Source organism: Symphodus melops (assembly GCF_947650265.1).
Source record: "Symphodus melops genome assembly, chromosome: 9".
Taxonomy (NCBI): domain Eukaryota; kingdom Metazoa; phylum Chordata; class Actinopteri; order Labriformes; family Labridae; genus Symphodus; species Symphodus melops.
This window is the reverse complement of record NC_136699.1, coordinates 10264838-10278281: the sequence shown is the minus strand read 5'-3', so window position 1 is coordinate 10278281 and position 13444 is coordinate 10264838. Positions and strand designations below refer to the sequence as shown.

Below are 13444 nucleotides of genomic sequence, written 5' to 3'. Positions count from 1 at the left end.
ACAATAAACGTTTGCTGTGTTAAAGGTTTCTTTCAACTAAACTACAGTTATGTAGTTTGCAGGCTCTTGATTCTAAATAGAAGTTGTTTAGGATTTTGAATATATTGCAGAAAGTCACTTGAGTTCTGTTTGTACACAGTGCTCACAATATTTTTTCAGACTGTCTGTCCTTTATCAGAATAAACACTATTAATGGAAAAGTACATGCAGCTCTAACACATGCAGCCATATTCATTGTTCTTGTTCTTGTGCTTGAGACACGAGTGGAGAGAAAGGTTAGCGTGTGCGTCTTGATTTTGAAGAACTCACTCAGTGTGTGAACATTTAATACATGTGGCTCTGTGTGTAGGAGTCGCTCTGTCTACATAATGTGTTTATTCTATATTTTGTAGTTAAGGGTTACTGGGAGTCAAAACTAACGTCAATATTGTAATCCATTCAAGTAGCCTACTGAATAAAAACAGGCATTATGATATTACAAGAGTGATGAGGTCATCAAGACCATCTCTATGTGAAATGGTTCACGAGTTACATCTGTGCATTTCAAACACGATCAATTTCCTCTTGTGGGTCTAGTTAAAACTTAAAATAACTGTTTGTCACACGTGTCATTAAACAAGTGCAAATTAAGCAGTGTGGTGGCTCAACATGGGCTACTTAGCAATAGCTTTCTTTAAAGCCATTTTCATTAAGTGGTAAATGTGTCACAGAGAGGCATGGCGATGAAATCCATTAGGCAAAAAAAGATGCCATTTATTTGGGGCTGATTCGCTTGTAGCTAATCCATCAGCACAAAGAAATTAGGTCAATGATCGAAGCCAAGCAGAGACTGTGCCCAGAAGAGGACACATGCAGTGGAGCCAATACACACAGATAGGAACGCAGGGCTTTTCACACAGGATCCCAGGAGAGAATTCCTATATGCAGAAGATGTTATAGGGTTCATGTCACTTACAGTAAGCATGAAAGTAAACTGTTATTCTCCAGTGTAGGCCTGTGCATGCTGTTGCATCTGCTTGCTTTAGTAGAAAGTAAATGAGGAGGATTTGTGAGGATTCTGGGGGGGGACCATTATCGCCCACCAGGTGACCTTAGTCTTGTTGATGCTGACTGGGAACATACGGTAGCAGACTGCATGCTTGCCTTGCAGCCTCTTTCTCCTCTCTGCCATAACACTGTTTATGAACATTGAACTGTTTTGCCTTTCTTTGTGTTATTTTTCCTTTTCAGTGACCAAGTACATATTTGACTGTTTCCCCACTGATTTTGGATGTCTTTAATTTGAGTCACTTTGTGGATGTGATGTTCTTGATATAAGTCTCTTTCTCTCTCTCTCTCCTCCTCTGTCCCTCTCTCCTCCTCTGTCCCTCTCTCCCTGTTCTTTCTCTCACACTTTGTGCTAAAGTTAAAGTTATTTAAAGCTATTGGTGTTGCTAATGTGTCATGTATATTTTATTTGCCTGTGTTTCTGCCTTGTGATTTTGCTGCTGTTGTTGTTTTCTTTTTTTATTTCCACGTGTGGTGATGTTTTCTAACCCCACTTCATTCTGTTATGGCACCACCGCAGTCCAGGATGACGCTGCCCCAGGTACCCAGGAGTACATTATGTTACGGCAGGACTCCATCCATTCTGCGGATATAAGGAGTAAAGGGTCCCCCTTTCGTGCTAAGTGTCACGAAATCTTCTGCTGCCCACTGAAGCAAGCCGTCCACAAAGAGAGCACAGAGCCCGAAGGTTTGTTTCACACCCCCTCCATGTTATTATTTGCTGATGCTCTTCCGTATCCCTCCCTCTCTGCCCACTCCTGTCTTGATCCCCCCCCCCCCCCCCAATCTCATATTCTGCCCCCTTCAAACTAACCTCTCTTTCATTCCTGTCCCATTTGTTAAGAGAGCATCTGGTGTGTTTGTGCATGACAGTGTCTGAGCACAGTGTAAGACTGAATGCTCGGGGCAGGTTTGCTTGCAGAGAACCCGTCGGAGGGCATCTCTCCCTGGAACCCCTCTGCTCCCCTCCCGGTGTGCTCGTGTGTTTGTATGAGTGTGTCTGACTGCACACACCCTATATTGGACTGAGGAGCATAGCGTCTGAAACTCCTGCCCACCCCCTCCCTTCACCGAAACCATTAACTCGGTCATTGCCACCCTGAGGCTCATGCACAGACCCAAAACAAACTGCAAAAAGAAAAAAGGGGGTTATAGATGGAGACAGCTGCAGCAGCCCTAACAAGTTCAGTGACTCTGCATTTTCAGTGTTTGCTTCCACCTCAATTGGCCTCAAAGAGAAAAAAAAAGAAAGGAGTAAAACTCTTATATATTTGCCGTCCTCAAGCCTAACGTGAGATTGAATGTTTCATATGTATGACTTAAAAGCAATTTACTCAGCTGCAGACTGCAAGTCAGCAAACCCCCTCCTCCCCCACAAACCTCTCCCCCTTCTTGTTCCCTGTGGCTCCATGGTCTCTCTGGCTGCACCCATACCCCATCTCTTCCTTCATTCACTTCCCCCTCCTCTGCAACCTTGTTTGATCTTTTCACCTTCTTTCATTTTTCTTTTCCTCCTTTAGTGCTCGCTGCAGCACGCCTGCGTGCCGTACATGTGATCAGCCTTTTGTAGAGTCAGGACATGCAGTTAGGTAAAAAAAAAAGAAAAGAGAAGAGAAGAGAAATAATAATAAAATCCCTTCAAGCATGCCATCCTCCCCTGCACTGCCCGGCACTCAGGCTCTCTGACTGCCCCATTTATCATGTCTCCCTCAATCGAGTGATACGATTGTAGATTGTAGTGCTTTTTCTTTGCAGACTTCCTGATAGGTAAGATATGAATGATCTCACTATTGACATGTTGTCCGCAGTGTGATGCTCTGTCTCCTGTTGAATCGGAAACAGAGTCACATTTGGTCTCTTGTTTCAACACTTCAATATCAGCCAACCTGTTGAAGGGAGTCTCTGTTGCCACACTTTTTCTTGTGTGTGTGTGTGTGTGTGTGTGTGTGTGTGTGTGTGTGTGTGTGTGTGTGTGGGTGGGGGGGGGGATGTAAAGATGTATTATTCAGTTTGGCTGCAGCTCCAGTTGGACGTGACTGAATTTACAAAGGGAGAAGGGGAGACTTTGAGCTGTTACGTAAGCTGTTCGCGAGGAGAACGTCATTAATGTTGCTACATGATGTGGATGCTGTAAAACTGTGCCTGCTAATATTCTGGCTAAATAACACCTGAACACTGGACGTAGCAGTTTAACGATAATAAAGTGTGTTGTGTTTGCTTCATCTATGGTGTAAACATGGTATTTTAATGAACAGATAAAAAAAATTAAGTTGTTCGGAGATCTGAGAAGGAAAGTCACAGTTGTCGTGGCAACAACCCTCTTAATGTTGAACTTATCAATTATTTTTATGGATGCTAGATTGAAGAAGACATGTAAAAGGGAATCTGTAAGAAATGGTTCTTTAGATGACTGAGCATGTACGCTTGGTTTGTTCTCTGTTCTCCTTCACGGGTCGATTAAATTGAAGTTAGTTGCTGCTGTTACATTAACAGATGACGACTTTGTTGATTTGTTAAAGTTGAAATCCTTGCCTATATATTTCTTTGACCTTTATTTAACCAGGAAGAGAAACTCATTGAGGTCAAAAATCTCTTTTTCAAGAGTGTCCTGGACAAAACAAGCAGCAAAACAAGTAACAGAGTTTCAGACCGACGACGAGCAGTCAAACATAGACATATATAAAGATAGACAAAGAGTCTGCCTCATCCTGTTGTGAAGTGGTGACGAGTGCTGACATCTTGCACTGATGGTGTTAGTTTGTACAAAAGTCTGAGCGAGTCCAAGGTAAAGTAAAGAGATAGAGTGCTGCGTCCCACCATGTAAGATTACAGAAAGGACATTTAACTTAGCAAAGCTCCCCAAAGGTCTGCAGAGCAGATACCTGAGACAGTATGACGCAGACACATATCGTTACGGAGAGTTCAATGAACTTTGTGTTGTGTTTCCTCTCATTACTTCTCCTCTTTTCTGTCAACTCACAACTCAGTGCTGTTAAAGGCACATTTGTCAACAGAGCTGTCAATCATTGTGTGACTCACCTTTTATAGCAGCAAATAACTAATTACAAGTAAACTTCTCAGAGAAGTGGACACTTTCTCATCCATCAGCATTATAAGACCTACCTTTAATGTCAGAAACAATGTTTGAGGAAACGTTTACGTTCATAGTTTTAATGAAAGCATAGTGAAGCCACATAGATGTCACATGATCGTACCCATAAAGTCTACAGTGGGAATAAAACACTTCACCTTGTCAGGAGTCTTGTGTGTGAACGTATGGATATGTTCCATCTTTTTAAATAATCTATAGTTCAGATGTTTGTTTCTGCTGAAAGAAAAACGTGCATACTGTCAAGTGCTCAGAAAGATACAACCATGAAATGAACCTGTAACATTGCATTGACAGTCAGTTATCTCCAGTGCCATCTCCTCTGAGCCGTCCTCTTACCCAGCACCACACTAAGGCAGAAGACAAAGATATCGGTTGTAAAAGTCACAGGAGACACGCTTGACAGAACAGCACATGGGCTTGGACTGGAGCACCCCAGAGGACGAGTTCAAATCATATCAGTTCATCCATGCGGGCAAGAACAAATCCTCAGAAGACGAGGCGGCTACTAACATGAACATATCCACAAGCCTGTAGAAAAAGTAACTGACAAATCAATCAATCCATCTTTGTGTGTATGGATCCAGGCTAAGCTGTGTATTAAACAGACAGAGATGTACAACCTCGACTTGTTAAGTGCCAATTCAATGTCAAACCTTATGATACAACAAAAGAGCAGGTTCGACCTAACTCTTTGTTCTAACATTTACAAAGAATCAACACTAATCCATCATGAGCATTGAGCAACATTTAGCTAAGTGACAGTGGCAAGGAAATACGTCCTTTTAACAGGCAGGAAGCTCGAGTGAAATCAGCCAACAAAAACAATGACTACTAAAGATGTATAGTCATGACGTCAGTGATAATGGGGATGTACAATATGATAATAGACTGATTAGTGTCATCTTTACAGTAGCAGCTGTTATGAGGATGAAATGGGTATAACTGACCGTCTGAGCCTCAGCCAGCTCTAAATGAAAGTTTTATAAAGAGAAAGTTTTAAGCTTTCTCTTAAACAACACACAGACAAACTGGCCTGCATTCAGGGAGCATGATGTTTTTGAGGGGTGCTGTACTGTATCATTATTAAAGGTAAGATGGTGCTATAAAGAGCTTTGTTGATGATTTTTTTCAGTTTATTTGTGTGAGTCAGAACGTAAACAGAGTGAACTCGACTTGCTTCGTTCATCCTCAGGCCTGTGTTTTGATGCCTTTTGTCAAACAGACACTTTCCTATCTGTCTTCAGCTCTGTCTGGCTCAATCCGTGTCACCGCCTCTCGATTCCTCTTCATTCTCGAGTCATTCTCTCACGTGTCCCTGGCTGTCTCTGTTTGGCTCTGTGCTCTGTTTCTCCTCAGCAAAAATAAAAGACAGGGCCTGAGGGGACCGATCTGTGTAAATATCCCATCCATAATTCAGACGTCTGCAAGACTTAGTGTTTAGAGTTCCAGGCTGGGCGGTCTATACACAGACAAGTTTGAAGCAGGAGTCGGATGTATGTTTCATTTTATGTTGGATAAACCCATGGAATAAGGAGGCTCCAAAGTTCATTCAAAATTGTCACTTTTAATTAGAAGTTTTCATCTTTCTTTCTGGCTGTTAGTGACAAGACAAACATCCTCACGTCAGCGGGATATAAATGAAAAAGAAAATGACTTAAACACGTGACTACACCAGAGAAATAAAATGTCACAGACGGTCTGCTCTTCATTTTCACAATTTGTCTTTTTTATTTTGAGAAGATGATCAGAAGTTACTCGTCCCTTCAGCCTTTTTTAGGAAAAGTGCACACATCCTCTTTGAGTTTCATTTTTCTCTCTCCCTTACACACAATCTTCTCTTAGTCTCACAACTGATACTTACTTTGACCGATTTAGGTTTACAGTGGATATACACACAAGAGTCATGCAACCAAAAGAAATGTCTATTTGTATGAATCTGAAAAAACAAAACAAAAAAAAAGATTCTGGGGGCCCAAATGTTAATTTTGAGAGCAGCATTCGCAGATTAAACTAAAGAGCATGTAGTATTTAAAGTCCCCTCAAAACAAAAGTCAGGTGCCCATTTTAACACAAATACAGTGTTTGACTATCAGTGAGGAATGACTCAATACATGATGTCATGACTTTCCAAATTGTCAGAAAGAGAAGAAAAAGTACCGGAATCAAAATATAAATGGAATGGGGCACCATTAGCCTAGTGGTTAGCGTATTTGTCCCATGTATAGTGGCTACATTACTCCAAGCGGGGTGGCCCGGGTTCGAATCAGACTTGTTAAAATTCCAATTTCATTCCCTATACTCTTTCCCTGATTTCTTACTCTTTCCACTGCCCATCCAAATATCAATGGCGTGAAAGCCGTGTAAACGTATGGAGTCTGACAAAAAGTCTTTCCTCTTAATGACTGGTAAGCATCCACGCAATAATAGACAATTGGTCCACATTGGTCTGTAACACTTCATTAAATTGTGTAAACATGCTCTCAAGATTCATTACAAAGATGTTAGGGATTGAGTACAACAACCTATGTTAATAGTATTTTTGAGCACACTTATCCTGCCTGGTCAAGAAACAGGTATGGTCCCCCATTGAGGTAAATCTTCCTTTATACAAACAGCACAGTTGGTTTGAGATGAAGTTGAACCAGTCCTTTCTGAAAGAGAAAGGCTCATGGTTTCATTAAAAACTCAATTCTAACCAAGCGGAGAGGCTAATATAAAGTGTTGTTGAAAAACCGACATGAGTTTGAGGTCACAACTCCCACAAATGAACTTGTAACTACAACTGCACGCTCTGGGCTGCAATCTGAAGAACCAACAACCAAGTCGCTTAACATTCAGACCACTATCTGCTCCTTCTCTCAGCCTTATTGACAAAATAACTCATCTACTTCCCACTCAGCCAAGAAAATGTAAGCTCAAGTGCAAGAGTAATGACTAGCAGTCTCATCCATTTCCCGCATCCAATGTTAAATATATTGAGGTGATTTACTACAATGCCGGCTCATGGGGGGCACAGCGGGGGGCCAGCGGGGGCCAGCGTCCTTACGACAAAGAATCTCATTGCAGTGTCTCACTTAGTCGGGCACAATACTGTAGTGGTGCCAGTACACAAACATGCAGCATCAGGATGCACGCATGCTACAATAACAGTATGTTTCACTTTCATTCTTTTGGCATGAAAGCAACAACTCTGCTTGTCTGAGTAAACACACAAACAGATAAATAAAGGGGTGCATGAATAAACCATGAGTATGATTATGCGATTTGGTGCCTGGAGAGAGAAGGCTGGCAGAAGAGTGTCAGTGTCAGCTCTGTCAGCCAAAGAACAATAAGAAGTCATTATCTAAACTGGAGTTTTATAAACCAATCAAGCTTCTCTCTACTCCATGTATGCATGAGCCCACACTCATAGCATGAACTGAAATCTGCTCCTGGACCAATGGCGCAAGTGCATGTAAGTGAGGGGCGGGGCTTTTGACGAAGCACAGAGGGGAGGGGGTGAGTGAAGACGGAGAATGGAGAGTGAAGCTACTTTCAAAATCATGCCCGTTTTTGAAAATGACCAACCCTGCCTTTAAGAGGCTGTGAAATTCCAATAATCATTTGCACTTCCTGACTCAGACAAGGCAAACTTTACACAGCTAAATCCACGCTTTTTTCAGTCGTCAATATTCTGTGTTTAAGTGCAATTGGGTGGATTTACTGCTAAACTGCCATCCAGCTCTGAATCTGTGCTAAACAGGAGCAATCAGTAGAGTAGTCAGGTTATAGTAACTATGACACAAGCAGTGTGTAAGTTTTCCCTCGAGTAAACAAGCAATAGGCTATTTAATTGGAGCAATGAGGCAAACTGCTGAGTCGGCAACACATTAATGGGAGGCGTGCAAAGTGGCTCCTGACAGCTGCCAGGATAGAGATTACAGATACACACAATTAGGTGTCACTAATGGGAAGGAGAAGACGTTTAGTAGATTAAACACAGACTCTGAAAAAAATACTGACTCCTTTTTTTGGAAGCACAACATGTTTACCTTTTGTACTCTCCATTACAGTTGCTCCAGTGAGTTTTAATAATCCCGGGCTTTCAGCCACTGATTCTCTGTATGAACAAACATTGTTATAGTGAAACCAAAGATGAAGCATTGGAGCTTAAATTACGGAGAAACAGAGATCTATCTTGTATGGACAATTTGGCGTCTACCCATTCTCTCCTATCATGTTGCCTGCCAGTCATGGAGAGGGTTTGCCTGTCTGTTCAGGCTCAGAAAAGTGTCGTTATTCTTTTCATACAAAGGATGATTTGTGACATGATGAAAGATGTTGAGCAAACATTTATTTGCTTCCATTCTAAAACCTTTTGGCCTGGCATGGGATCAGTTTTAACACCTGTTGTGTGGAATGCTGCCAGCTAACAAGAGTTAACCCCTTGACGCCCATTATCGCGAATTTGCATCAAACCGCTTCCGCTCCAAATGCAGCCAAAATAGCGTCCGTATTCCTCCACTTCCGGTTGATGCACTTTCAATACATACCTAGGAAACTTCTGCAAGCATTAGATTGTCATAGGACCAGTCGGAGACAGAACATCCATTTGATGTGCTATTTTTATGTAATATCTATTTATGTGCTGTTTTCAAATAAACGTTCTGAACTTAATTTAGCATCTACTTGAAACACACGTAAAAAAATAAAATAATAATCATAATACTTGGAAACAAATTCAGGCTTCAAGGGGTTAATATTATGTATTTCTTGATTGTATTTTTGCATGTTGAACTCCAGAAGGACAGTTTGTCCAGTCCAGAGTATCCACTGTTGCCTTTGCCGATTGAACAGTGACTCAGTGATCTGTGAAGTGCAACTTTGGAGCAGCAGCCAATGAAGAGAAATAAACAGGAAAGGCATCCAAGTCCTATATTAAATCATTATGTAAATGTATTAAACTGGCTGTTTACATAGGTGTGCTTACATTTCACCCCTCATCTATTTGCATATATTTGCTTGACCTTGCACTTCTCACTGACAAGTGCATCACAGTTTAATAAGGGTAGGTGTGCGCATGTCAGTGTGGCAGATGAAAAAGTCAGACCTCTGACTGTGACTCAAGTGTAGGAATCACAAGCGTGGATCCATCATCCCAACGTTCTGCATTTTTAAATAATCTTAGTCAGAAGAGGTAGATGTGAACGAGAAAACGCTAATTATGAAAACACTTAAAAGTTTCTCTCCATCATTAGTCAGCCAGTGTAATCGCTCAAGGTCACAGTAGATACACAGTATGTGCCGGAGCAATTGAGTGGTGATACATAAATAATGCACATTGTTAATGAAATGGTAATTTTTCAACTGTCATACTGTGCTCTCGCTTGCTTCCTCAGTCAGTGTTGCTCTCTGCCTTATCAGCTCCCTCCTGGATGTGTTTGCGTCACTCCGGTGTACAGCTCTTCCCCATTACCCTCTGCAGGTGTTTGTCGAATGAGCCCTGACGAGGGTAACTCAATTGGCCTGTATGATGAGCCTTTTTCCGTTCAACAATCTCCTGCAGAGTGTTGTTGTCAATACACACAGACGGCCTCAGTCGTGCTGCCTTCAGTACGCTGTGAACACGAGGCCCGGGAGTCATTATCCAACACCTAAATCTAATTTTACTGCACGCACACAAGCGACCAAGCGGGACAGGCCGTGGCATTGGACTGAATAAACACCATTAGAGGTGGTGCATGTGTGTGGTGGTGCTGAACCTCAGCTGCCAGGTGCCGGTGAGACGCGACAGCACGCAGGCTGATTTACAAACACACGTCCACACACAGGAACACATCTACACACCATGGAGTGGTTAGAGATCTGCCACTATATGGTATACTCAGCTAACCATTCATTGTCCACAGAAGATACTCTTAGAAAGCCTCCCCGTGAACATCAAAGAAGGAACCAGCAAGTTATAGGGACAGAGGTGCTCTCCTAAAACACAAATCAGTGCATTTGAGTGAAAGTGTGTGTGTGTGTGTGTGTGTGTGTGTGTGTGTGTGTGCCCTCTTGGACCTACGGCCTTATGGCAGCTATTAGTGTTAGCTCGTTAATCCACTGGTGGAGAGATAATAAGACATCGCACATCTCATCAGGCCCTGCCAGCATACATTGACAGCTGTCTCTGTCTCTCTCTCTCTCTCTTTATCGCTCTCTCGAGCCTCCACCCCCTCATACACGTAAGATAAAATCCATCCATCCATCCGTTAACATTACATTTTCAATGTAAGAGTCAAAAACTAACTGTCATTATAGGCTCTGCTCTGGACGTGTGTGTGTGTGTGTGTGTGTGCGTGCGTGTGTGTAGGTTAGCAGGATGTCACAGGCCTTAGATCAATGTTCAGTGTGATGTAATGGGTAGCAATCGGGCAAACATTGAGCCAGACCTTCAGCAGTGATGAAGTTCACACGTTAACCATCCTCACTACAGTCCGGTGTCACGCAGCCTCCCCTCTCTAATCTGTGCGGCCTGGCTGCCAAAGCATCAGTTAATATGTCCTAATCTCCTCGTGTTATCTCCTTAATTGCAAACACACAAACTGACCCTGGATGGTGGTGCGTATCAAAAGGCCATGCCTCGACATTTCGGAGTCCTTTTACTGCAGTCTGTGGGTACAGATCTTTATCCAGCAGTACTGAAACAAACACCTTGTTGTTACTTGTTGAAGAGGAGTGCGCAACTGTGGCAGGCAGCTACTTGTGCAAACCGACTGATCTGCAGACACACGACACCACAACAGCTGTGTGCTGCTGTGGTGTTAGCCTTAGTAATACGATATAATGGGTTCCAGTCATTTGTACTGATCCGTGAATTGGTACAGTATCGAGGCCTTACTGTGATCACTCAATCATGTCAATGCATGACCTCTGAGCTACAGCACGCATGAGGGATATAGGCCCTGTGTTACAGCGAGAGGGAGGAGCCTGTAGAGGAGGAGGAGGATGCATCTTCTGGACATTTGTTGGCTTATCGACTCATAGGAGTCAACATCCCCGAGAGCCCAGCTAGTGGTGGTCCATAAGATTGTAATTTTAAAATAATGCAGCAGGGAACATAACTTTCATCGTCTAATTTCTACAAATGAAATGATGTCTAACACAATCTAATTGATGTGGAGTCTTCTGTCTGATAAAAGGAAGTTTTTCCTTGCCACTGTTATTGCTCATGTACTTGGCTCTGGGTAGATTTATAGGTCTCTAAAAGTTCACAAAGATTACATCTGGACTGCTCTTTTTTGTAAAACACAATGATATAACATTGTTAGGAATTTATGCGATACAAATAAAAATGATTGATTGATTGATTTATAGACGGGCTGGGAACGGGGTGCAGATTTTTTCTGACTATAATAGTATGGAAGAAATAGCTCCACTATACAGGGAGGAAATATAACAGCCTGAAAAGTCTTGAGTACAGAAGGGAGTACAGGGAGAAGCTGGTTTTAGGGCCTGAGTGATAAGCCACCTTTGGGGCCGATATTGATATTAGGTAAAAGAAAAGAAATCGGATATATGGACTGATATCTTCCTTCGAGCTTCATATAGATAAACTCTTTTTTTTGCGTTGATCCCTCAAATACAGTTAAACAATTATGACAAAAATCTCAACTGTAAAGGAAGTGTGCATGTGCGTGCATAGAGAGTGATAATGCTTACAGCTCACTCTGCTGGTGAAAGACAACTGCTAGTGCTAAACAACAATGCTCAAATTAAATGCTTTATGAATGGTGAATAAATGTAACAATATCGGCGCATATCTGCTCTGAAATTAGCCGAGACATTACGCTTGATATGCTAATATTAGCCGATAATATTAACGGCTGACCGGTTAATCAGTCCGGCTAGCTGGAATTTTATCAAATGCATTACCTGCATTAAGTGTTAAGAAAAACTTCTGAAAGTAAGTAGAGAAACTTATTACCATGGTGGACCAAGCACATACTCTCCACGCGGTCACATTAAACATTTCTTCTTTTCTTTTTAACCCAAAGTGTAAAACAAATAAGCTTATGGTCAGTTAGTTCAACATGAAGCTAGTTTGACTGGATGTTGATACCAGGTCATGCAGGCGACCACTACAAATGTATTTGGATTTTGCATGTCCAAGCTATTCTGCATTTTGTATGAAGTGCCGACTACAGACCACAGAGAGCTGTTACCACTCGTCTGCTGTGCTTTGCCCTACTTTCTCATACCTCTGTAGGATTCCCTATCAGCTCTGCACAGCTCCTCCCACCTGGTCTGTCCCAAACTCTGGCCCACAACTATCCATTGTCATTATGTGCGCATTGATTTCTCAGCATGCTGACTCCACTAACAAGCCTTGGGACTGAAAGTGAAAAGTGGGATATGCTGTGTTGGGTAGGGAACATGACCTATTTACCCACCCACTCCCATAAGTTGAGTCATGTCTCCTGTCGTGTCATTTGCAGCTTAGTCGATCTGTTCCAGCCAACACGTCGGGTTTTAAGTACACTGAAGTAATCCATGCCAATCCCAGCCATGCAATCACACTGCCATGTTGAGACACATGATTTCTTTTCTTTTTTTTTTTTTACACAAATGTATTGCCAGAGATTATACAACCATTCAGCACTGAGAACTATTCTCTCTGTGCAGCCTCTTTTTTCACTCAGATCTTCTCTCAGGCATCAGGACTCTCTGTGCCAAACCCCACAAGGGAAATGAAACCCCAAATACCTTCCTGGAGGACAATCATGAGCGGCAAGGGAGCTCCAGAGCGTGTGGTTGGACTAAAATGAGCTTCATTAATGTTCACACTCTGCTCCCTGCACTACACACTTTTAACTCCTTGCATAACATTCACAGTTATTCTTGAGGGGCCAGGCGAGGGATGTGATGGGGTTATTCCGAGGACAGGAACTGCGTAAATGGACAAGATCAGAGCATTTTACAAACGCTTGGATAAAAAGCATGACAAACACCCAGACAGAAATGAGCGCTTTCGTCTCTCATAGTGAGCCTAAAAAATAAAATAAAAAATCTGTTTTTGCTTCGTTTACTTTGCATTTCTACATCAAGACAGACACAGTGCTGGCGTTTGGAATAGCAGATTTGCAGCTTTCATCTGCCTCGTTAGGAAGTGTCCATCACCCGTAAGACAACAATGAGTCTCAAGTTAGCAACCCTAAAAAAAGCAGGAAGTGTGCCCTCGTGCTCCGGTGCCAGTCTCAGAGCTTCCCTTTGTGTCTGTCTCAGTAAGTAGACAGTTTAAGCCAGCTGGTGTCTGAGATGATG

At 42.4% G+C, this 13444-nt stretch overlaps 1 protein-coding gene across 3 annotated transcripts in view; it reads left to right on the top strand.

Annotated features, from left to right (window-relative positions):
- fgf13a (fibroblast growth factor 13a) overlaps nucleotides 1–13444 on the top strand; it is a 92914-nt gene that overhangs the window by 44353 nt on the left and 35117 nt on the right. For 2 of the 3 annotated variants that reach the window (XM_079352591.1, XM_079352590.1), the window contains exon 3: nucleotides 1568–1735. The exons of the other annotated variant lie outside the window; for it this stretch is intronic. In XM_079352591.1, coding sequence (XP_079208717.1) covers nucleotides 1568–1735 — 168 coding nt within the window. The remainder of the gene's footprint in view (nucleotides 1–1567; nucleotides 1736–13444) is intronic. 3 annotated transcript variants of the gene reach the window in all.